The sequence below is a fragment of the Phalacrocorax aristotelis genome, chromosome 7 (genome assembly GCF_949628215.1).
Source record: "Phalacrocorax aristotelis chromosome 7, bGulAri2.1, whole genome shotgun sequence".
In the NCBI taxonomy this organism is placed as follows: Eukaryota; Metazoa; Chordata; class Aves; order Suliformes; family Phalacrocoracidae; genus Phalacrocorax; species Phalacrocorax aristotelis.
Window position 1 is genome coordinate 11,793,498 of NC_134282.1, and position 27,105 is coordinate 11,820,602.

The following is a 27,105-nucleotide window of genomic DNA, read 5'->3' on the forward strand; positions in this document are numbered from 1 at the left end:
AAGGAAAGTCCAGAAACCAGAGAAAACATCAAGACTCAAACCAGAAAAGGCGTACAGGTTTGTAACACATAACTACAAAAGTGCCAACAAACAAAAATACCAGAATACTGAGAAAAGGGTACCAATGTGCCCAGAAGGAAAAAGAGCACAGCATAGAGCCTAAATACTAAGATCGTACGATGACAGTGCCAAAATAAGCCTACTTAAAGCAGAACACACAACAGAAACAGTTGGAAACTTGTCAAACACAAGTATGGGTCAGTGGCAAAGAAAGGAGCAGAAAATAAATATCCAAGAGACAAAGCAGGCAACAAGACTATAGGATCAAGTGGCATAACACAGAGATAGCCAAATATGAGTAAAAATGAGAAAAGAGAAGTGCAAATAACTTGGTTCTTCTGCAGCAGAAAAGCTGCCATCAGTAAGAATGCTACACATCAAGCATTGGCACATCAGATAACCTCTCCGTCACTCTCTTCAGGGATAACAGCTCTGGAAGAAGATGAAGGGAAGGTTTTCCTCTCCCGTGCTCCAGGTCTCCCACACAGCACAGGGGAATGGTGCGGGGCTCTTGGCACAGCCAGCTGGTGCACTTGCAAGAGCAGCATTGCTGCCTGCGGCTGTGCCAGGGCCTGTGGGCCAGGCGGAGCTGGCAGCCTGCCCCACTCCCGTTCACAGGCTAATTGCTGCTGGCATGAGCTCCCTAAGCAGGAGAGCAGCCACAACCCTGCACAGCAACCAAGGCATAAAGGCCTTTTAGCAGAGCACTGAAGAGCTATGCTACAAGCACCATGTGCCAGCCACGGCACTGCAGCACAGCCACGGCAGAGGTAGGTGATGTGGCCACCTAGGGACCTCAACCCAGCAGTAACCCTGTCCCACAGCCAGCATCTCAAATGGTGGTAGAAGAGAAGTTGAGAGGTGGTCAGCATATTAATTAATAGGTTATCAGGAGCAAGCAATTAAGGGGTGCCACCCACAGAAACAAATATGGCAGTTCTAAAACAACCAAAAATCCCAGTAGCTATTTTCCCAAGCATTTATTATTGGAAAGATCATTTCCTGCTAAGCATCCTTAAAGATCCTTGAACGGATTTCCTAAGAGAAATGCAAGTAAATTATTGACCAAGTCTAACATCTAATAATTTTCTCACTGATTTTTGCTACTATTTATAAGGCAAACAATTTTCAAATTTCTTCCAAATGCAAGATCTGCACTGCTGTCAAAACGTCAGTGTCTGTGTTTCAACACAGCTGTTAAGCGGGTCACTGATTAAAGCATAACACTCTAGAAAAGCAAGGAATCAGTCTAAAGAAATTACAAATAATCTTCATTATTAAGCAAGTATATATTACTGGAGCAGTTATCAAAGACTTGTACCCTCAGAGCAAGCATAAGGTGCTGGCAGAGTAAAAAAAACATGCACAGATCAAGTAAGAACAGAAATATAATTAGTTCAAAGTTCTAATCTGAATTATAAATAACTAGTAGAAAGCTTCATAATTGAGAGCTTTCATTCCTGATAATTTTTTTATGAGCAATTCAGGCATCTGCCATTCCAGTCAGGAACTGTTACAAAAACATACACTTTGGCATTGTGGTGTCCTCATTACACACAGTTACATTTCCAGTATTTACCAATGAGAATCAGAAAGGCTTTCATGTAGAGAAAGGAATAAGTCCAAATAGAAAGGAGAATGAATGAAAGCTTTGGGTGATTGAAATTATTCCTTTAATTTTGAATTATTGCTCTAGACACACATTTTAGCCAACTGACCCATATGCAAAAGTATGCAAATACTATAATGGAGGCATCGTTTTTCTCACACATTTATTGGACAATACAAAAATCAGACCATACCCTAAGCCTCATCAGATTCACCTTTCTCACAGTGCTGGAGCCTGATTTCTGCTGTAGAGGTGCCAGAGAATGAGAGAATGTTTCTGCACCACGTATAAACTGAAACACTAAGGTCCTACCATACTTCATATACTATTGCTGATTATACAAAGCTTTCTCATCTGGATTTTTTTTCTGCTTACAAATTTTGCATAAGATTCAATTTTAAAAATATTTTTATATATACATAAATATAACTGAAAATTTAGGCTAAATACACCCCGCAAAACTCTAATTTGTATGAGGTACTAGATAGATCTTTGCAGTTTACCTTCTGGGCATTGACAACTGAATCCATTAATGTTAGATGAGCAGGTACCTCCATTTTGGCATGGCTGCTGGATGCAATGATCAATCTCTGACTGGCATAGCTCTCCGGTGTAACCTACAAGACAGCACACAACATTCAGAAAATATAGTGCAAATGAGGTTTTATCACTAAATGTGTTACTAGGTCATTCAAACAGTACCATTAGTTTTCTTGAATAAAATTAACCAAAGTAAGAAATAGAATCCAGGACAATCTTCTGACTTCTTATAAAATGAGATTTTTAATTAGGACTTATATTTCACTGGAGAAACATAAATAGTGGATATCTATAGATTATATCAATTCTATTTTACCAGCAGCAATAGTCTGACAGCACTAGTATAACAGAGATTGGTGCTGGGTCTCATCAGCCCCCATATAATTAAAGAAGTACTAATTTTTGAATGGTTATCAAACGCATCTTAAATCTCAAGTCAACAATCTTTAGCAAGACTTTAAGCAAGACTTGACATTATGAATTATTTGTGCATATGCTGAATGACTGTCATTTGCTTCTACTTCTGGCTTCAAAAAGAGTGTTTATTTTAAGTGGGAGCTGTGAAGAACTGCTCAGCACAGTTGCAAACTCTTCCAAATAAGCTCCTATAAGTTCACAAGCTACAGATTGTGCGTACTGTACTATTTGACCATAATTTTGCATTGTTCCATATGTCTGATGTCTATAACACATTCCCAAAAAATGAACAAACTTACAAAATACAATCTAAATGATTAAACACTCCAAACTTAAATTCCTTAACAAATACCACACATTCCCCTTTCTAATTTTTATTTACCTCCAAGAAAATATCTTGGATGCATGACTGAAGAAAAAACTACACACTAAACACAGAGGCATTTTATTTTTTAAAAGGAACCCTACACAAAATTATATATAACTTCATAACAAGCACATTTAACACAATGGCTGGTGTAAAAGACCAGTAAACTATGACTAGGTGACACTGTTAATACACTGCTATGAACAGGTATCTAAGACAAAGACCCCAAGGTGAGATAGAGGACATGCCTGGACTACAATTTTGCTTATGTAGAGGAGAAGGAGGAAAAAGAAAAAAAAAAAGAAGAAAAAAAATTCTTATTTTGATCAAATAATTCTTTTTAATGTAATCAATAATGTAATCAAAATTAACATTTATAAGTCTCTTGTGCTGGCTAATTCTTACACCTGTTCAAATCTATTGATGTCACCATAAAATAGGTCTTCACATAGATTGTTATATTTGGAGTTGCTAGAGCACCCTATAGAAAAGGATGTAGAAGACTTTCCTCTGTGTATCATAATGCTTTTATATGCTATAGAAAGCTAAATTATAATCCCATTTTCTGCAATGCAAAACCTGGAAAAAGAAACTTCATTGTATGTTGTATTTGGGCTAATGTCCATAAATCACCTAACCTGGAGAAAAGTAATGAGGCTGAAAACCAGAACTGTGCTCTCATGAGGTAGCTCCTCTGAACCGGATTGAGACACTCAGACAGACATTAGCCATCCTCTGGATAACTAGTGATTTTCTGTAATTCTAATTAGTCCCAAATTAACATAAAATTTACAAAAACAGCAACGAAGTATTACAGAAGACTACATCAACTGATTTCTTCACCTATAGGCTTCATACCTTTTCAAGTTCTCATATTCAGCTGATTTTTTTTACGAATCATAATACAGTATTGAATATGCTTAGCTCATTTAAACATTTTTCCATCTTCAGACTGGTACCAAGTTTGTGAAAGCTAAAGATTACACTGGAATTCAACGTGTATCCAAAAGAATGTTGGCACAGAAAGGCAGAAATTATTGTGTTGCTCTGAAGCTTGCTACAAGAATCTGACTTCCTGCAGTTGTCATTATAGCTTGTGGGAAAACTCATCAGAGACAATATTTTATGTCAGCTTTACAAAAATAAATATGTCCCATCTTATCATTATCTATAGGGCATGTTTTGTCCATCTGAAAGAAAATATGACTCAGAAATTTCATAGCAAATATGTCACAAGTGCTACAAATTTAGAGGTGATAAGCAGTCACCATGGGGGGGAGAAGCAGCAGTTTGCTGGTGAGATACACTTTAAGAACCATTACACCTATTCATTTTGTTATCTTCATAACATCACTTTCTGTCGATTTGGGAAACATACAAATGTTTGTGAAACTTGCATATAGACACATTTACAATAATTAACTCTTATTTACCATTTTCTTTAATATTTTCCATACGCAATGAATATTTTTTAGAAATGCATAAATATATGAAACCAGCCAGTTTTTCTTTTTTTTTTTTTTGATGTGTGGGCACAAATTATGGGTAGAAATACAAGCCACTTAATAGTGATTAAGCCATCTGAATAAAATTAAACATTTGATATTACAAAAATTAAGGAAAATTATTTTTAAAAACTTAAAAGCTAAATTGAAACATAAGTGTTGAGGCCATGAAGCACACCTTGCAAATTCCAGAAAGTAATAAATGAGTTCAACTACATTTGGGTTACTGAGGATTTACAGAGGGACTTGATCATGCTGTCATTCAAAAGGGAAGCCTTCACATATGGAAACCAAATAACTTCATTCCATCTATTTTAAGCTTTGTTTTATACCATGAGAAGTAGGAGGGCATTTGTAGAAGGAAATATTTAGAATTTTTACTTTCTTTTTCCTCCAATAGGAACTAACAATTGTTCTAAAGACAAGGAGAAGAAACAATTATGAAAATAACAAGGCATAAATTACATTTTAGAGAAATAGTATTTAAATGGAAAAGATAAAATCAAAAGTTAAAAGACAATAAGCACATCAATGGAAATATATTTTGTTCTCTTAGTCATTGTTTCCTGGCATCTCATGGTATCAATTTTTCTACAATCGTGTTCACACTTTCCGAAGCAAGCAATTGAAATGCCTGTCACTAATAGTGACTAGTTATTTAACTCATAGGGAGCTTTTAAAAAAAATGGAGAGGCCAAATTTAAAAAAAAAAATGTAAGCGCTTGATGCAGATATCTGGGATCGTAGTAACCAAAAAACCCTTAGGATTTTATATTATTATGCAAATAAAATAACGTTTGCTTTATCAAGGCACTATAATTTGTAACTTCACAGTAGGAGCAGAAAATATCACAGGCTTAATCTGAATATAACAATGGCGGTAATGCTCACCTTTGGAGTTTTGTACGTAAGTGGGAAGTATATTTTTGCTACCCTGCAAAATTTAGCTGTACAGCTCCAAAGTATGAAGTTTTTCTAGTAGAGACACTCTTAGGCTTTACAAAAACCACACCAGAATTATCATAAATATTCCTCCTAAAGTTTTTTTACACAACTAAACCCAAGATTTCTGAAGTATGTGAAAAATATTTTATGTTAAAATTAGAGTCTGATAAAAATTTTGTTTTAATGGAATTTGGGCGGGGTTTTTTTAGAATCATTCTTATATTTCTTCTGAGATGGGGAATTTGAAAAATGGAATTTAGCTTAATAGTTGATGTAGAACATCTTCCAAGATAGCTAAGTCAATAAAAGCAAAAAAACCCCACAAACATAACAAATACTTTTTTTTTCTTTTCTAAGTAGAAACTACTTGGCAAGATCCAAAAGAATACTGAATCAACCATATTCGGCGTGATTGTAATGGTAGGGAGTGTTCAAACATTTGAATTTTGTTCCACTCTGATCCTTCTCTTCTCAAATTCAAATCATTATTCACCTGTATTTACATATATTGTTAAAGTGACAGTTGGTCCTGTGGTAAATTAATGAAATAGAATAGAGTACACTTGGATAAGAATGTCACATCATATTTTCAGAGCAGTATAAAACCAGGTCATTATATAAAATCCAAATATAAATCCCTGTCTTGCTGCACATTTGCTATAGTGACTTTAAGCAAAGAGAGAAAACGTGGAAGTCCTAGAAAAGTATAACTAAAGGGAAATGTCTTGGCCTTTGGAGAGAATGAAGGGGCATTACTGATTTGCCATTGCTGATTTTATGAACAGCCATGTTCACAAACAGTGCAGAGGGTAGTGTGTGCCAGCCACATTAACACTTGCATGCACCCGCTTCTGGCTTATTCATTTTTCAGGCTGATACTTACACATAACCTAGAGCAGCTAGGAGTTTCTCTAGTCTGTGCTGATGTGTGTTAGGGTGAAGAATAAGAATATTACCATCTTTAAAGGAATATAAGAACACCCACTCCATGATCCTGCTTTGGGGCAGAATGAAGGAAATATTGCTGCATGTACCTTTTATATACATTTAATGCACACAAATACCCAACTAGCATTAAAACCGTTCAGTAACCATTTAGATATAACCACTAGAAACCTGACCAAATCATTAATTTCTCCATCTGTTTTTTATGGTATAACTTTTATATTCTTCAGATCTTAGGGCCTATTCTGGAAGGATCTTCCTTTTTCTTTTCCTTCTTTTTTTTTTTCCCCCTTCAGATAATTCCCCTTTCTCTCTAATACCAACTGACCAGTAAATGATCTCATAATTTATCGGCCAATACATTACAGACATTAAAATGTTTGTAGGAAGCAAAATAAATTACCTGCTACTGATCTTAATCTTACCCAACTTTTATTTTTAAATAATTTCAGAAAATACACATTGAACTAACTGTTCTATTATGACAACTGAGTTTGTCTTTGAAATGTAAGGTTCAGACAGCAGAGTTTTCTCTAACAGCCATTTTATAAGGCTCTTCCAACAGCATGTATGTTTAACTTACCCTCCAGCATATGACCAATGTATTTAGTTTCATTTTAATTTCAGTTAAGATGTCTATACCAATTTGATCAAATTTTGAAAGAAAATGTTCTTAAAATAACTACAGAGGACTCAGACACTTGTTCATTAATCAAACCCACAAATTACTCAGATTATTTTGTGCATTTTTAAAAAGTTTTCAAAATTTAAGTTGATTATAAGGAACATCCAACAACTGCATCGTGTGGAGAGAATTTTCTTACATTTGATTGGCGCAACTGAAGAAGAGAGTTTACCAGTTACAATGAAAGCATGTTTATTGAAAGGTTAGTTATAGTGCATACTTAAAATGTATATTGAAAAGAAAAAAAACAGATTAAGAAAAAGCTCACATAAACTAAATTTTGGTCATCTTTTCTTAGTAGGTAAAGTTCTACTAGTTATGAATAAATCACTCATTAGGTTATGGTTCATATGTGTGCTTTCAATGGCATTTTCACAGGTGAAGAATCTTCCCCAGACTTCTAAAAACTGCCCTTATGTTGTTTTTGTCTTTTCCTTCTTTCCTGCTATCTGAAGTAGTAGAGTTCACTGCTCTGCAAAAGATATGCACCGAATCTTAAAACAAAAATGCATTATTCAAAGCGTAATAGAAAACCTACCAGCCGGGCAGCTGCAGGTGAAATTGTTCCCATCGTGTTTCTGTGCTACATCAGTGCAGGTTGCGTTGTTCTGACAGGGCTGGCTCTGACAAGCATCAAATTCTTCACACAGGGAACCCTGATATTCATCCTCACAACTGCAGAAAAAAGTTGCCTAAAAACCAACAGGATATGTACTTCACCATGAATTTTCAAAGATTATGCTTTCATTGAACACTCTACTGAACAAAGAGGTTTTTGTTGTTTTCCTGTTCATAATAACAGTAGCTGCCATAAATACATTAACTGCATAAAGCTACTCTTTGAAACATTAAACCTGCACCAATTCTTCAGCTAAAATTTTTAATTATGTCAGGGAATTTCATCTAGATGAGGAGGCTGGGATCAGATCCATAATGTCTAAAATCACTATAAATTTTTTCTTCCGTTCCAGATATTACATTTATAGACTGGAATAATTGTCAGAATAAGTAATGTGCAGATTTACTGCCACAAAATCCTACTACAAAGATGCACCCTTTATGTGAAGGCTGGGGTCCCAGGGGCTCACTTCAGTGGTACTTCAGTAGGGACACCCCCCTTTGATTCTCTTAAAATAGGTGGTCTTCTGTATGTATTTGTTACTTTCTCAAAATCTTGCTGCCTAATAAAAGATCAAGAACACTACACCTGTTAAAAATCTTAAATACCTATAATAGGCATGACATGGCACAATTTTTGTTAGTAATAAAATAATTAAGATTAGATTTTTTAAAAAATTTTAGGTCACTAAGATTGCCAAAGAAGTCTTGAAGAATGGAAGCAAGGAAAGCTTTCTCATCTGCAGTATACATTTAGATTAAACATCTTACTTCCTTTGTTCATTAAACACTAGATGGCAACATCACTCACTCTCATACATTTCAAAGCCAGATCATTAGGGCTGGAACTGAAGCTGTCCCATGCACATTGTAATGCAAAGTACAGAATGTACATGGAACTAGAACCCAAGAGGTGGGGTTAGTATTTCATCTTTTGTTATTTACTTGTGTTAGCTTCATATAAATAAACAGCTGTGAGCTAAGTAGAAAAGAAAATAATCAACTTCATACAAATAAAAAAACTTTACTCAGTAAACCCCAGATTTCATTCTTCCTTACAAATATTACACTGGTAGAGTTTAAACAAAGATTAATACTATACATCTCCAAAACTCAAAATGATGGGTATGTTATTTATCTGGAGCGCCAAAAGTCCCTGCTAAGTATACATTCTATATGTGTTTGAATATTTGCCAAAGCCTCTTCACAAAACAGCTCTTAATATCTCACACATTAGCAATGAGCCTTGCTTTCAAACAAGGCCATAGTTCAAGAGAAAGGAAAGACAGGCAAGCAAAACACAGCCAAAAATTATTATAATCACATAGCACAGTAACTTTGAAGATAATTCATATGAACTACACAAGGAAGTGACTAACAGAGAGAAACAGATAATCGCTTTTATATAAGAACTAAACAATTAATTAAATACACACTAAGAATTTCCACATTTCTGTACAGCATTGGTTGAAAACACATCAGCAGAGGGATCACTTGGGTCCCTAAAGATAACAGCGATCAGTGGTTCAAAGTTAGCGTTGTCCTCAATATCTCGTACCATCCGAGTCATGCAGTACCTTTATGCACATACAGGATCAGGACCCAAGTAAAGAGAGCCCATAAACATGTTGCCTGCAGCATCCTTCACAGCTGTTCTCTTACTGATACTAAATTATGTTGTTGACTTAAAGTGTTTGTTATCATTCCTGGAATGGAGTGTTGAGTTTAGACTTAATACAAAATCAAGGTTGCTGCCTGTCTCAATAACTCACCTGTTTTGTATGAGGTACCATGCTATGAAAAAACCAAAATGGCATTTTTTTATTAAAATGGACGTGAACACAGGGGAAGATATAGGCAGTGTACCTAGATTCTGTACCCTGTTTGAAGAGATTAGAGTCTTGATCTCATTTAAATGTGCCTCTGGTCCTTGTATATGCACTGAAAATGAGAACAGGCTTATCTATATCTACTAAAGACATCCCCAAGCAAGAAAGCCAAGTAGTATACCATCCCATCAAAATTACCTCTGTCAGAACAGAGAGCTACCATGTTTGTTAGGTAGGCTCAGGCTCAGGTTCATGGTTGTTTTATGCTAGATCTGAGAGTCAGGTGCAAAGTACATCACTGCCCGAACCATTCATCGGAGAGGAAGAGAATGTCTGCACTGTCCACACAGACACAAACGCCATGGCTCTGCCTGCACTAAAATCTCATTTCAAAACAATGGAAGCTGATCGTTATAATGTAAGTATTAATGTATTTAAACAATGCAATAATCAATTATTACAATTAAAATTATACAAATCAAATATCAATGCCTCAACAATATTAATGAAATAGGAAGTTAAGAAAAGCTCAGATAATATTGGTATCTCTCTAAGAGTAAGATATAGGGATCGATTTACCATAGAGCGTAGTTATCAAAATGGGTTTTGAAAGCAGGAAAGCATTGTAACACTTCAAACTGAAATGTCTAATGACAGATAACAGTTCTGAGATGCAGACAAGTTATTCTGTAGAGAAGATTAGGTGTCATTGTTTTTATTAGGCATGCCATCTTCACTTTTCCCAAATGATACTATCAATTTTTTTTCCTGAATAGATGACATGTACTAGCATATTTGAGGAAAACTAAGTCAAGAAGAAACTACACGCTGCCACAATGCTAAAATTAAAGTCACTATCTAAGAATTCCAAAACAAGCTGCTATCAGTAGACAGTTCATGTGTGTATTTTATTTGATTACAGGAGTGCAAATCCTGTAATATACCAATTTGGATGGCAATAAAAAAATTCTTTACAATAATTTGCTATTACCCAATCCAATTGTCTGTATCACATTATCAGTATAGTTGGAATACAGCACTTTTTTCCCTATTTCAAGTAAGCAGAGTAATAATGTGCTCATCAGCTTCTGAATTTCAGACTAGAGAGGCCATAAAAGCTCACCTTTCTTCTGTTGTTTTGTTTTTGTTTGTTTTTTGGGTTTTTTTTCTTAAACTATAGTAAATAAGCTGTTAAGATGACCAGAACAAAATAAATGTCTACTCTTTCCCTTGCTGAGAAAGACTTTCAGTATTTATTACAACTCTCAGTGAGTTGCTGTAATACTTGCACAAAACATTGCTGGATGATAATTACATATTTTGTATTTAGGAGTATATTGTTCTTAGGGAACTACATCCATCTGCAGGAGAGCATGCCTTTAGGTATACACGAGGCTTTTTTGTAATTAGCTTTTCTACAAATATCATCAAGTGGGTCTACCCCAAAGCTTCTAGCCCATATAGAAGATATGGAAATCATTGCTATTCAGTTCAATACGTTATTTCTCAGTGCAGGCAGAAGCCAATTATTTTTGTGTAGATCTCAAGGGTTCTAATTCTAGCAGTAACATTTCATATTTACACAGCCAGCTCTTCCATATTTTACATGGGAGAGCTGAAGTTACAGAATAGAGCAATCTGTGAAAGAAATAATTTTATCCCCAGATGTAAGCAAAATTGTGGCTCTCAAATACAATGGATGATCAAAGTTCACTTCAAAATCCTACACTGACTCAGAAAGTCACATCAAATAAATCTATTTCTCTGGGTTAATACCAAGATTTTTCTCTTCCATTCACAGCTAACTGGTTTGAAGACAACTTATTCTGGTGTAAAGCTGAGTACATAAATGTGAAATTGGTATTTATATTGTGATGATGCCCAGACCAGTATTACCCTTCTGACATACTCCTGCTTCCATTGTGGAAGAATGGCAAGGATGGCAGCAAAGCAGGGGTACAAAGCATCATACAAGGGAAGGAAAAGGCACCACTTCGACTAAGCACTACCTCACTTCATAGAACTTTTGTTCAAACTGGTCAATTTTATGTTCCTTTTAAAAGCAACAATAATTGAAAAAGAAGCTCTGCCACTGAAAGCTTTCCATTTCATATCCACACTCTACAAAAAGCATCTAGCTGAGTAGAAGCTAAGTTATGTATCAGTAAGGAATGAGTAAAAACTGGCCAAGACTTCCAGGTTAGGCCAGAATTCATTTGTTTACAGTTTTATGCGCTCCATAAATAACAGTATGCTACTGCACTTATATTACTGCAGATCATTATTTACATTTATCTTTCCCATTAAGCAGATGTGTTACTACATTCTTTTACATTAAACTAGATTTGGAATAAAACTATGAAGTACATAAAAACACAAAGACAATCATTAATCTTCTTGGCACTGGAAGCAATGACAACAGCCAGCAGAACTCTTTGCATAGAAGGCCTAATACCATGAATAAGCTTTCTTCTAAGAAGTTGCTTTACTTCCTGCAAGACTAGATTGTGTGAAATAGAATGAATTATAGATAAAAACAAACAGCAAATCACAAGGGCATGTTGTAAACCTAAAGAAAATTAAAGTTTCAGTTCTGCAAAAAGAAGTGCTGAAAATGCATCCTGTGGGAAACCAACACCGGTTGGAACATGTCAAGCATGTAATTTTCACAGTTGCTTGCTCCATTGTTAGGGAAATCACCAAGATATTTTAGGGCATAGCTCACCTAAGATGAGTTATGCAATGGCAAAAACACACTGCTTAATTAAATATGCACCTCCTTCTTTTACCTATGTTGCTTATGCTGGGCTGGAATCAGATTCCTGGCTCAAGTTCCATTATGCAGCTAATGGGCTAAAGCATAAGGAAAACTGATGGATTTTAAAAAAAATGCTAAGGACGAAAAGACACCATGACATATTTATTCTCCCTAGAGTAGGAAGCTGGACATAAATTATCTATATTTGGAAACACTGTACCTGAGGTTTTGGTGAGTTACCCCAGCCCAGCAGGCTATGCCAGCATAGGCTTGATGGCACTCGAGAGGATCACTGGGGACCTTTCTCATTTGTTCAAGTTCTAGAAAATTCAGGAGCAGTTTTTGACAGTGAAAACAAAAGCAATTACATTTCTGAAGTTAAAAATTTATTTGAAGATAACAGATATTAAGAATCTTGATAGCTCCAGTTCTCTGATTACCATGAATTAATAGATGCCTGTTCAGAAATGGACTTCAACATGATTTCTATGTCCCACAGCTTCAGCCACAGGGGTGGCTACGCTACGCTACACTACACCCTAGTGCATGTTGAATCAAAAACACTACCTTAATAAATTTTCCTGTTATTGTTCTTAAGGTTCAAAGAAAGAAAAGGTGTAAAGATACGAACAATCCTGCATTCTTCTGTTCATTTTCCAGGGAAACCAACATACTACAATGTACATGAGATGAGGTCATTTATCACTAAAAGTTCTAGTTTTAACATATAAAACTTTCAATGTCAAGATTACAGGTGGGGACACACAGGTACTGATTTGTCTTTTTTTGACAGACATAATAGCTCTTCTTTCTTGCCATGAAACCAATTTGTCTTTCGTTTTAAAGATTATTTCATTTTACTTGCCATGTCTCAAAGATTTATCAAACATGGATAATTATTAAAGGCCATACATGCTCTTTCCTTAATACATAAAAGCATTAATGCTTCCACATAGATACAGGAAGTAATTTATTTTTCATTTGTGACATATGACATGCAATAAGAGAAAAAAAAAAGTCATAAAAATGGACAAACAACATGAAAAAGTAGAAAAGACTATCAAAGGTTTTAACTCTCAACTTGACAAAAAAAAGGAAAAATAATCCTTTTTATATGCTGTTATATGAAGTAAATTTGAATATACCATTTACATAAATCAAAATCAAGATGCTGAATTTTTAAAATAAAAATGTTATATATAGTAGAGCAGAAAAACTAAACTGGACTATGAAATAGGACACTGTATCTGAATAATTTATTTGGATACCAGCCAGCTGGTGTGGTAGAGTAGCACTTACTTCTAAATTCATCTTGCAATAATTGCATTCACACGTTACCTCAAGCATCTTAAAATTTCATTTTTGGGAAATAAAGTAGATGCTTAGTTCTTCCAGATGTTAGCACTGCCATGCATATATAGATTATTGTAGCAATTTAATTATTGTTGTTACAATTCAAAACGTCATTTTTCTATCAAATATGCTTATTGAGAATTTAAATCAGAAAATGGTAGCAGATGAACTAACAGTGAATTCCCTAAATATGCCAAATTTTCTGTGCTCACAGCAGGCTCACAGCTGTTAATATTTACTCAACAGTTACTATTGCTTTTATCTCCCAAATGAATATTAATAAAACCAAAGATTAGCCACGCACATTTGTGCTGTAAATTACTCTTAATCCATGAAATAAAATCAGCACATATAAAAGGTAACAGAGAATGCAAGATCTCATTCACAGAAGGCCAGTCTGGTTTTGTAAAAGCAGTATACAGACTGCAAATTTAACACATTTCGTTCATATTTTCTCATGTTACTAGGTCACACAAAATATTCACGTTAGCCAGTGGAATTGCTGTCACCATTGCAATCTCTGAATGTAGTATTATGTAAAGGAGAAAGCTGTACAGAAAAAAACCCAGACATTACCAAATTACTCCATTCTGTTTTTTCTCATAATTTTGCTTAGACAATTCCATTGCACTGAGCAGTGATTTCTGAGCAAGCAATTGCTGAGAAATGGAGAGATAAATACTAGATTAAATCAAACCTAAAAACAAAAGCAGGTGGACAACTTAACAAGCTGGAACACACTGCTCTGAAGATTGGGGATCCCAAGTGCCCACCACGTGCTCCTCATCTCACAAAGAAATATCCCTGTGTAGTGACAGTAAGATGCAGTACGCATTACCTTATACATCATTTGAATAATTGTTTATATTGCCAGGACAGGGTATGAATCTTTGCATCTCATATCAATCATTTTCTTACTTTCCAGTGCTTGATATTTAGGAGTAGCAAATAAATACATCGTTATTATTTAGTAACATCTGTGAGCTTTTGAAGCCTATTGCACAGCAGCAAGGTAGGCATACACTCAGAGGACCAAGTACCATTTACCCTGCATTTCTATTATCACAGAATTTCCACACTACAGGAAGATATTGATAAGTTTACCTTACCTCATCTGGTTTGGTGATGCATTTTCCTTTCCCCGAACACTGGAAGTAATCTGAATGGCTTCCCATAGGCATACAGGTACTGACTTTCACTATCACAGTCAAGCGTAGAGCCACAATGCATTTAGTAACCGAGTCATTCAAAAAACCTTAAAAAAGAATTATTCTCATTATATGAGAAAATACACTAATACATATTAACGCTTTACTGCTAGACAAATAAATAAAACAGAATTGAAAGAAACTGTCAGCAAAGAACATAATTGCTTATATTTGATACACACCTATCTAAATTTAATGCATTTAAATACAAATTACAGTATAGTTTGGAAACAAACGTTCATTATATTGATTAACAAAAGGAAGGCAGGCTGGTGAAACATATCTACCTCCAGAGCTCTAATCTGCTATCATTTTTTAGGTCTCTAATAATCAAATGCTTTTGCCTGCTATCTTTTTGGTAAGTTTCAAATACACTTCCCTAAGTTTTTATAATGACAAGGAATACTAAAATCAAATTCAGTGGAGAAAAATGTTTAAATAAATTTCTAAAAGTTACTTCAGATCTAAAAAGCATACAGATCATAAACCTCATTACTCTGGTAACAGATGGACAATCCCTTTGGCTGCATTTTTAATGAAGTTTGCAAGAACAGACATACACAGCTTGACAGCATTTCTTTGTATATTTGCAATACAAGTATTATTGAATGTCTTGACCTGATCTATAAGGTGGCAACCAGGTACAGATGAACAAAACATGAAAATGGGAACATTTGACACGAAAGATGAAAATTCACGAATCTCTGGCTAGCACCTGTGATTGCATGGAATTAAGAAAATGGTCGGTTGGAAGCTTTTAGAGCACACTGGAGCATAACATCATCCCTACCACCCAGACTTCTGACAGATATACCTGGGAAGTAAAATAGAGGACAGCAGGAAAGATAAAATGAGGCACATACACAACCCGTAGCATACACAATTAAGTCAGACTTCATGTCAAAACATAGCCTGCTCCTATACTTCAGTTGTACTCAAACTGCATTGTTCCATCACAGTGGCTAGACTCCTAGGTTACAGCCCTTCCGTGCATGGCATCAGTTAGCTGTTCTGTTCTGGGAGCTTGTGGCAGAATAAATGTGCAGTGACATAAAAAGCACGGGTTTGGTATACTGTATATATGCTGTATACAGAATACTTGCATTAAAAACCCCAAAAATCCTTCCATAAATTGTCAAACTTAAATCTGATTTCACTATCCTTAATGTAGGCAGACTCCTAAGGGTCTAAGACTGTTTGTAGTATCAGCATGGAAAGTTACAGAATAAAAAGTTACAGACTTAGAATCATTGTAGGCTTATACTTTCTTTTAGAAATTAATAGAGACAGAATTTAAGTAAAAATTGATGCTTTTGTAAATCTAAATATCCTTAATTTTAGAAAGAATGACTGTAAATGGATGCAGGAAGTGTATGACACAGAATGTTTTTTCTAATATTCTAGAATCCATTTACAGCCTGAACCTCGAAGCAACTTCAAAGATGCAGTCTAGCTTCTTCATTATAGACAGGAGATAGCACAATATTTAGTGAAGTAGGAAAAAAATAGTACAAGAAAATATTTATGATAAACAGTAATAAACCAAAGTTTCATGAAACACTTTGAACTTCAAGTGAATTCACTTTCCAGAACAGCTGCTAAACATTATTTACATTCTGCATATGAAAGCGTCAAGCATGACTAATTCTACAAATTCCATAGAAAATCATATGGAAGACTTCCATTCTTTGTTCTTCATTTCTGGATTTCACTTTCTAAAATGCTGCATCCATTGAACAATTAGTTGTTTATGCTAAAAACAATGATCCCTAAACCATATCATCTTCCAAGCAGGAAAATCTCATGTCCAATACAGATGTCATTGGCTTGAGTATAGCCTCTACAAGTTAGCTAAATAGTCCAAAAGATCAGAGGGGGGGGGGGGAGAGAGAGAGAAAGAGAGAGAGAGAGAGAGAGAGAGAGAGAAAGAGGGAGGGAGGGAGGGAGGCAGGAAAGAAGGAAAGAAGGAAAGAAGGAAAGAAGGAAAGAAGGAAAGAAGGAAAGAAGGAAAGAAGGAAGTATTGGGTATCGTTCCAAATGTCTCATGGTCTGTTTTGGCTAGAGAAGATTAATGTAATCTGCTGACCTCTTCAGCAAGCCAATTTATTCTGGCCTTAATACACACCCCGTTTTTACCCATCTGTTCAAAGATGCAGTCAGAATTATCTCCTTTAACAACGAATGTGATTGTCACTGGCAGTCATGCAATTATATGTGAATGCTTGGAAGAATGTGGTATTTAGAAAATGTCTTCGGGTTCACATTTGCTTGTCTGAAGCAGATTGTTACATATTCTTCAGGACAGTTCCCTAAAGGAATATTAAATCATACTTCTTTGTACTTTCAATCTTGTTACTATTTTGGTATCAAAAGCCCTTAGGCAAACCACTGAAAAAAAAAATCATTATTCTCATTGGAATGCCACATATTTTCCTGTAATTTCTAATGATCTCATCTAATTTCCAAGGACTAGAAAAATAAAAACATGGCTATTTATTTTCACTCTGTAGAAGTTGCATACAACTTTCTGAGATCTCTATCTTTTAAGGCTAGAAGCAGCTTGTCTGATCATCTAAATATGACTCTGCTTAACTCAGGTCATAGCATTTCAATTAATACCGTCTCCAATTCCCATAACAGCGACTGAACTAGAGTGAGTTTTAAGTTCCATTTTTAACTTCTAGGTAGAAGAATAATTTCAGAAGCATGTTTACAGCTCCCTTCATCTAAGGTCTGCAGAAAAACATTACAGCTGTTTATGTCAAAAGGTAATTTTGTTCAGTTTAACCTTGCTGGTTTTCTAAAGCCAGTTAAAACATCATGACATCAGAGCATTTTAAGTTGAAGAATTCAGGGTTGAGCTATTTACAGTAATATTATGGAAACAATTTCAAAGCCTAATAAATCATAATATGAGGTGAGTAGTCATTTAAATTGCAGAGGAGGCATTTTCAAGCTTTGTGCACACACATTTGATAGTCTGAGAAATGCCTGCATGATTTCATTGGCAGTACGTGTGGTAAAATACGCTACAGTTCATTCCACCCTGGTAGCTTCACCTACTTACGCCTAGGAGGAGAAAGCACATATGCTCCTGTTTCTCTCACATCAAGTTAAGAATGAAAAATAAGGAATAAAGTCAAAATAAAAGATGACAGGTGTCATCATTGTGTCCAGGTGCTTTCAGCAAGATCATATCATGCCATTCACATTACCACTACTCAAACACTGATTGAAGGTTTTCTAGACTACACAAACTGATTTTCTTCCTTTGCAAGCCCTATTTCTGAGCAATACCTTTCTTCTATGCCTGGCAGACTGAGGTCAGCAAGCTGGTCCATAGTGGACTGCCAAAATAAGGAAGACTGAAGCTAAGAGGCTACCAACTCAGGATATTATCCTATTGCATATTATGCTAATGGAAGAAATAAGACTGAGCTACAAATCTTAACTAAGTCTTGGTATACACTCAATGCTATTACACACACAAACACTTGCCTATTGCAGTTGGCTCAAATGTATTTCTCCATATTCCACACAGTGAATATATGTATTCCAACATATATATCTACAGTGGAAAAAACAGATTAGCATTTTACAGCAGAAATACAGTAATAGTTCACTACATTAAAGCTCCAGTTCACGAAAGTATAGGTCTTTGAGTCCACCTAAAGGTTTCTTGGATGAGAGAGAATGACTGCCAAGGGGTTTGGGCACTCACTCACAATGAAGCATCAGTCCCCAAGTTTTCAACTTATTTTTAGCCTGGTTTCCCAAGCAAAAGAGACAGCAGTGGGATGTCTATCAGTTTCCATCTGTTCTCTTTTTCTCTCTCAACACTTTCCCACACCAAAAGCTTTTGGGGTCAGTAGCCAACTTAACATTTTGCAAAGCAGTGGAGTTCTCAAAGACACTAAGTGCCTGCAGCTTTGCTGCATAGTATATAGCCCTGGCACTAAGGACATTCATTGGTAAGTCAAAATGGGTAGGAAAACAAAAAAGGGCCCCAGAATAAGACGATGTCATTTTTCTACCCCATTCCTGGCGTACAGTACAGTCAGTTATTCATTATTTGGAAAATGGGAAACTGGGATATATACAAATGGAAGAAAAACAGGTAGTATCAGTTCTTCAGGAGCAAAGCAGTCGTATCAGGTATGCCTGCACCACATCTTCAGAGTATGTCGTGTAGTAACATAATGAAGCTATAATACTTCCTGGTCTGATTTCAGTTTCGAGAAACAATATGGCTGCTATCAGTGCACATTGAACCACAGCTTATAAGCCTTAGCAGTCCAGAATATAAGCTACATAAGTATGTCTGCTAGTTCATCCACAGGTAATTGAAAGTTATAGAATTAATCTCAAGTGTAAAAGATCCAAGAGGAATTTTCTGTTTGACCACACCTCTCACATCACAGGAGAAATTGTTATCCAGCAAGCTAAACAGGAGTGGTTAATATGCTCAACCTTTTCTTTTGTGGCCATTGAACTTTGCAGACATAAGAATAATTTAAAGGAAGGAAGCTAGGGGTAAAAAAAAAGAGAACTAAATTTCGATTATAGTATTCACCAGGAAAAAGACAAAGGAAGACTTGAATTCTGATCCTTTCTCCTAAAAATTTTTATGCGTACATTTTATCAGAAGATTATTTCATGTCCGCAACACTCACACTGTCTACGTATCATATAGTATAGCTAACATTCAAGACTATGAAGACCACCACAGGGGTTTATACTAATCACCACCATGCTTAAGTGCCTTTTTGGATCTAAGCATATAGTAGTAAATTCAGTAAATGCAGTCCTTCTGTGACATCAGTACCATAGGATACTTGTACAGAATATCTGAGATCATTCCCTAATGATCCTGCTAGACAACATAGTATTTGGGGGTACAAAAATACAGCCCCAGTAACAAAACTGCTATTTTGCCCACAAATAGTACTATTCAAAAGTGGTAGAACTCGCCCAAATTCTATATAGATCAGCATGCTTACTGTGCTTTGTCACAGAAGCCTTGGTCAGCTACTGCTTCTGAAAGTATATATAGACTTTAGTGAGAATCAGTTCAGGAACTGTTTCAGATACCTTATTTTTTGAAAACACATGTGAAACAGCAATTAAAAGAACTTTGTTGTTGTTGTTGATACGTGACTTCAAAACTTCTCATTGCATTTTTTTTCTTCTCCATATTGATATCATAGTCAGTTTAAAAATAGATAAGCTTTCTTCCTTCACCACCAACACTGAAAACTCATCCTGGGTGCTGAAAATCAAACTTATTCTTTCTTCTCAGACATAATCACTACTACAGTGATAAAGATAAATGTGCTGCTGGTCGAGTTATATTTCTCAGTAACATTTTTGCAACACTACCAGAGGCAGACTGATAATGACAGGGTTACACAGGTATAACACAAAGCAAAATTTGGGTGTCAGAAAATTATTACTGAAACTTTGGGAAGAAATAGCACACAGCTTGGCTTTCAAGCTGGAACTCAGTTTTGCAGGACTGACAGTTAAAATATATTTTTGAACTGAGCAAACCAGTTGGATTCACTTAGCATAGAAAAATCCCCAAACACATGTTCCATTACATTTCCTCTATAATAAGTGGCAATTTCTGAATTTCACTGTTACTGAAGAACCACCCAATTTAATAGCTTGACCAGACCAAAACCCATGATAGGATTATGAAATACTCAGCTAGCAAGAGTACACTTACACTTATGAAACCACTTGCATACAGCTTATTAAAAAGATGTGACAGTAGCTTAGAATGTGACCTCCTGTGATGGCTTCAAGGACTCTGCTTACTATCCAAAATAACAGAGAAAGCCCAGTGAAGGATGACAAGACTAATCCTCTAATAGATTTCCTGTATCACAATACCCTTGTTATGTGCTTCTTGATCAGCATCTCCACAATGCTACCAAGCTGTCAGTGAACTATTCTGGGCACAAATGTAGACCACCAGAATCTCTGATACCACACTTCACAAAAGAAGTTAAGTGTGGTGGAATACAAACGACATAGCTGGGACTGCGATAATGGGGAGCTGCAGTACATTGGATGGCAAGGTTAGCTAGGATTTATCTATAGTGGCTGGTTCAACTTAAAGAATCATGAGCGGCTAACCTACTTTTAAATACACAGTACAGTGTGTTATGCTGCTAGCTGAAGATCTCAAAGCATTTTAGAAGTGTTATTAAAATGTGCCTCACATTTTCCTTTATATTATACATTAGTATCCTTATTTTACAGATCAAGTTAAGCAGCCTGTCCAAGATCTCTCAGTGCAAACCACCATGCGATCAAGTGAATCTAAATATTTTGACTGTGAATTGGTCACAAAAGTCTTATCTGGAGAAAGACAAATCTTAAAAAGAAACAAACAAAAGGTATTTCACCAAGCATCACAAATTTGAGCAGATGAACCTCCAAAGATAGACTAGAAAAATAAATTTCCCTGTTACTTGCTAGATATAGCATTGAAAAAAAAATTTAATAATTTACTGATTCATTAAAGACAACTCTAAAGAGTAAAAATTATTTAGATGCTAGCTTAAGACAGAATACAGTGTATAAAAAAATTAAATAGTCTAATGTTTACATCTACTTATATGTGAGACAAGGTACATGTAACTTAATCATGAAGGACAGGGCAGAATATTGATTTTTATCATATTTATAAAGATAGCCTTTCTTATATAGTCTAACTCAGCTAACTCAGCATTCTTCAGAATGGTTTGGATTTCAGCTGAATGCTTACCTTTTTGCCTTTTAAGGCCATCCTTTAAAAAAGTCATTTCAATTAACACTTCATTGAACTTTTTCCGCTGTTCACACTTCTGCTGCTGCTATTGTTTATCAAAAGGCCATTTCTGCAAGGCTAGCTCTTATGCCCAGAACCCCAGGGAAATGTTTACAGTTGAGCACAATACTCAATACTGCCTACAATAGGGCCCTTCCAGGCAAACTGCACACATAAAAATGAAAATCCCGTTAACTGGAGCAGTTGTCACCAAATTCCCCCACCAGCAGGGCTGACTTGTGCAAAAGTAACTCAATAGTCACACACGCACATTACTGCACGTCAGCTGAGCAGAACTGTGTGAACACTCCAACTGTAGCCTGTGCAAGGCAATGTGATTTAATTTAGTCCAGAGTGAAAGAGGGTTAAGTCAAATGACTGCACATATGCCATGGGCTAGGAGCTCACACAGATGCTCAGCTGGCACATGGTAACTTGTTAAAGCTAGAGTAATTTGATTACGTGGCTCTCAGTGAATTCAGTTCACACATCCCCTATTATGAAATAAAATTGTCCTATTTCATTTTTGCTTAAGTAAAAATAATTTTAACATGCAGCAAACTGGGGTTTTTTTGATGGAAATAGGTGCGTGTTTTAAAGACACATAAACAACACAAATCACACCATCCAAAAGACACACTTACAACTTACCTCCTACTCTGAAATTCTACAGCCAGATAAAAAGAGCCAGGAAATCAGACCGACTTATTTCAACATATCACTCTAGATTATTTTTTTAAATATAGTATTTTGCACACTAAATTTAATTTTGCCTATTCAATACACCTGCAGTCATATTAGTGATGATCACTTGTTAATGTATGATGAAATGTTGCAAGGAGATTCATTAAATAACCCAAAAAGCATCAAGAGAACAAATAACTGCTCCAGGCAGAGATATTAAGGAAAAACCTTCATTGCATTAGAAAGGCAGGACAGCATTTTGGATGGGAAATTATTATCCTTTCTGTACATATATACATATGGTTCACACACTTTTTAAAATGCTTTAAAGTGCTTAAGCCAAGCATTAATTTTCCTCTTTAGGCAAAACTTCAGAAAGTTTTGTGGAATTTAAGCAAGCTGCCTTATAGGTGCTGGCATTTGGATAGCATCAATATTCTTCATCTCACCATAAAGATGCTATAGTATCCATTTTCAAGTGAGCTTGTACACCTACCAATTTTATTTAAGGAAATACTTTTGAAATACTTTATCATTTAAACCAGTTAGTTAAACCCCATTGATCTAAAAGGCTGGGCATCTTGCAGAAAACCAGGTTACATACCCAGTCTACATCAGTTTTGCTTTGCTGTGATGAAAATAAGAATTATAATTGAAGACTGTGACAGAGGATTTATTTTCTCAACAGATAAAAATTTTCATTCATAGTAAATGTCAAACCTTCTGCCTTATTATCTGTAAAGTCTTATCTGAAAAATAGCAATTTTGCTTATAAATTTCTTCCTCTTATTTTATAAGCAGACAATAAACTAAAAAACTAATGTAGCAATATCTCATGAAAGCTGCTTTTTAAGATGCCTGTGGAAGTGCTAAATAAAGCACAAAGTAAAAAAGCAAGTAATTTCAAGCTATATACAAGCATTTTTAACAACTATAGATATATAATTATTTCTATCATATTACCTATGGGGAAATGGAGGCAAAATACTAATGCCCAACTCTCTGTTTTACATTTTCCTGAAACAGCTCCCATCATTGCAGCTTCAGCAGTGGGCACACCAAGGCAGAAAAGCAAGTCTCCCGACATTATATCATGGAAGCTGATGAGAAGCAGATTTTGTCAACAGAGTTCATATCCTAATAACCATGATAAAGACCTGAAAACATAATTGCATCTGTTGTTGGGAGAAAGGAAGGACATAGGTTTCATGCACACAGAGTCAGCACTGCCAACTCCATGTTCTACGTTATGCCCAAAACCACAAAATAAACACTTCTTAAAGCTGAAGCAATAATCATACAATATGCAATTTTGTTACCAATTTCCATATTCATCCAACAAAAACAATATAAAAGCTATAGTGGTTTTGATTACTAGCAGAATTGGACTGTTAAGTATAATTTGCTAACTGTATACCAGTACAGGTATACCTACACGAGTTCATCAAGTAGACTGGAAGCTGTGCGAAATTATAGCTGACTGTAAGTCTCACATCCACAGGTGTCTCTTGAGTCATGAAGCACAGAATTGTTGCCTTAGTGAACAGGTACATTAGTTAGCACCAGAGTAAATTCACTAACTCACGAAGAAACAGATGGTACACACTCACTGTAAAACTTCTAAAACATGAGTATTAAAAAAATAAAGATGTTAATGCTTTTATTATGTGATGGGTTTGGGTTTTTTCACTATTTCAATAGCAGACTGTTTTCAGAATAAATGTTCCAGTTTTCAATTGTGATTGCACATTTGGATAAAAAAAAGGCGTGCAACAAATCATAGAAGATTTTTGAGTTGCCATACAAGCTGAAAATGTCCTTCAAAGTCCTTCAGCAAGGCCTTTTTTGTTTTCTCAAGGAAAATGTTAATGCATTATTTTCTCAAGAGAGATATTCTAAAATCAATTCAGTAAATCTTACGTACTTGCAACAAACTTGTCTAGCAGAAGTTATACACGTTCCCAAATACAGTATGTTATTCACTGGAAGAAAGAAGTGCCTCCCAAAGTTCCTCCCAAAACACATAACAAGCATCATACTCAAGTCACCACAGAGATCCTTAGCTGTAACCTATTTAAATGCATGACAATTTCAGTCTGAAAGACTCATGCGCAAACTGATGGTGCATCAGAGTGCTCTTATCTCATTTTTTCAGACTTGTGAAATGTATTTCATCTGATTTCAGTTTTTCAAGATATACTGCAGTGAAGAATAGATGTGTGACTGTAACAAGGTAAAGTTTTGCAGTTACACATTTTCAAATATTCTAGTACCATATTGCTAGCATGAAGATATGAAGATCCTGAATTAAAACAAAAACTGAGACATTTTATAAAAATTATAGTTTATACAAGAATCACTCATTAACTTCACAAATAGTGTGAAGCTATAATTCTACTGAAGTAAAAGGCAGACATTCCATGAATTAAGATATTTTAAATGTTGATCCTTTTATTGCCATCTCTTACTTAAAAATATGATTAATTACCTCCTCCTTCACTTCCCCACTATGTCACAATACCCACCCATAGCACTCCATAGAATATTTTTCTCTATAGATATTAAAAACATTTGTTATTCAGAAATACCTTCAATAAAATACTTTTTTTTTTAACATCCTGAACTCAGGCACCAAACTTTCAAAATTCTCTTGGCATAAAATGAAGCATTTTCGTTGCAAACAGTGAGCAGAGATCAACAGTTCACCTGGTTTGTACCATATATCGACCATCTAGTGATTACTTTCTCTAGTAGTAACTTGGCATTAAAAGCCACCAGCACCTTGGGATACACTGTGTGCTTCATCCTACACCTAATCCATCTAACCTACTGAGTGAATCAGTACTTTCAGGGGCTTTTTCACTTCAAAACCTGTACCATGGTCTTTTTTCCCATTGGCTAATAAGAATACTTTCTAATAAAACATAACAAATTATTTTAGAAGACTGGCACATGTGCAGTATCAAGTCTTACAGACAAACCCATGAAAAATACTCTAAACAAAGCAATGACGGTAAGGACGTGTTACAGAAGGTACAAGCCAGTCTTCTAGTTAGTACTCTTACCCCATTAAAATAAGCCCCAGTAGATGGGGAAATGCTGTAATTTAACAACACAGTCATGCTGCATAATCACAGCATCATAACTCTTTTCCTACACTGCAAAAGACTGTTTCAGATGCAGCAGACATTTTATAAATCACATTATAGAAAAGAGACTGCTCTTTTTTGTTAAGTTGTGTTACACTCTTCTTCCCTCAAACCCTTCATTCTCATACAGTGCAGGTACTGTCTCTGGGCTAAACGCCACTATGATCAAGGTGTCTATTTTTAGATCTTGCAGACAGCATTCTTTCAAACCTCTAGACATTGTGCCCTGAATCACACACATGATCAGCAAATCAGTACATTACTGCTGACTTTTGAGTCTTTTCAACTCATCTAAATAACCTTAAATCTGTGTCACCATGAGGTAACAGAAAACAAGTATTTCCCTTAATGTTTTATCTTTGACATAACCATCTTATTCAGAAAGATTTGCAGTAGGTAATTAAAGTACCTTGCTGAATAACAAAACTTGGAGGCAACACAGTGAGAATTGACTCAAATAAGATGTAGATCTAAAGAAACACAAGGGAAAAAACCAACCAACACCCCACTCAGATCTCCCCAATTTTTTTTACAGTTCTAATTGGAAAATTTTTAAGAGGTCAAAAAATTGCATTGTACAGAATTCACCAATTAAGAGAAGAATCCTTTAAAAACTAATTTGAATAAACAGAAAAAGAGTGGAGGAAGCAGGGGGAAATTATATGAAGTGGATATATCAACTGGCCTTATTGTGTGATTCTATTCTTACAGCATCTTACAGTATCTTGTGGCCTTGTGAGTGTTCTAGATTAAATATCATCAATGAAAGCACATGCTACACTTTTGCATTTTTTTATAAAGTCATCCTTTTTAATTTATATCTTAGAATAAGTTTGCCATGTATATCAAGAAACATAAAGTTGTCTATAAGAAAAACTTTATTAATCTCATCTTATTGAAAAATAAACTATTGAAAACTAAAAACTTGTGAGGTGTGACAGATTCACAGACCATTTCCATAAATCTGGATCAAATATGAAATAAAGATTTACTTATTTTTATATAAGACCTTAGCTGAATTATGGATTTCAGTTGATTTCAGATGAAATTCAGCATTTTTCACACCAAATGACTGAGTTCCTTTTTAAGTTTTACACCTAAGACTTACACTTCATTGGCAGAATATTTTCATAAAATTGAGAGGAAAATCCAGAAGCTACTGTTACCTCTTTTTTACAAAAAATGTTGATAGGTCACAAACACTTTTAAACTAACAAATTCCTGTTTCAGTTTCCCTATTCCTTTAGTATTGCACCCTTTTTCTGCTCAAGTTATCCAAATTACACTGGGAAAAACTATAAATCAAGGCCACATAAAATAATTTACTTCAGAAAACAGTTATCTTGTTACTTTATTACAGCATAGTATAGAGCTGCAATGCCTCAGGACTAAAAGATATGCAGACAGAATGTTTGATATTCATTTTCCATCAAAAGCACTACAGGTAATCCATCCACTTGCTAAAATAAATAGAATTTATAAAAATTCAAATGCACTATATCTGTACTCATCTTTACAAAGCACTCAGATGCTCCTATTATGAATATATCACTGTATTATTGGAGTCTCTCTGCTGCTTCATGGATACGCATTTATGGTTCATGTTCTTTACATAA

General features: G+C 35.3%; 1 protein-coding gene across 1 annotated transcript in view; it reads right to left on the reverse strand.

Annotated features, from left to right (window-relative positions):
- The window catches only part of DNER (delta/notch like EGF repeat containing), a 143,939-nt gene that overhangs the window by 41,754 nt on the left and 75,080 nt on the right, over positions 1 to 27,105 (reverse strand). The window contains exons 5-7 of the mRNA XM_075098792.1: positions 14,741 to 14,886; positions 7,612 to 7,765; positions 2,173 to 2,286 (exon numbers count right to left, since the gene is read on the reverse strand). Of these exons, the coding sequence (XP_074954893.1) occupies positions 2,173 to 2,286; positions 7,612 to 7,765; positions 14,741 to 14,886 (414 nt within the window). The remainder of the gene's footprint in view (positions 1 to 2,172; positions 2,287 to 7,611; positions 7,766 to 14,740; positions 14,887 to 27,105) is intronic.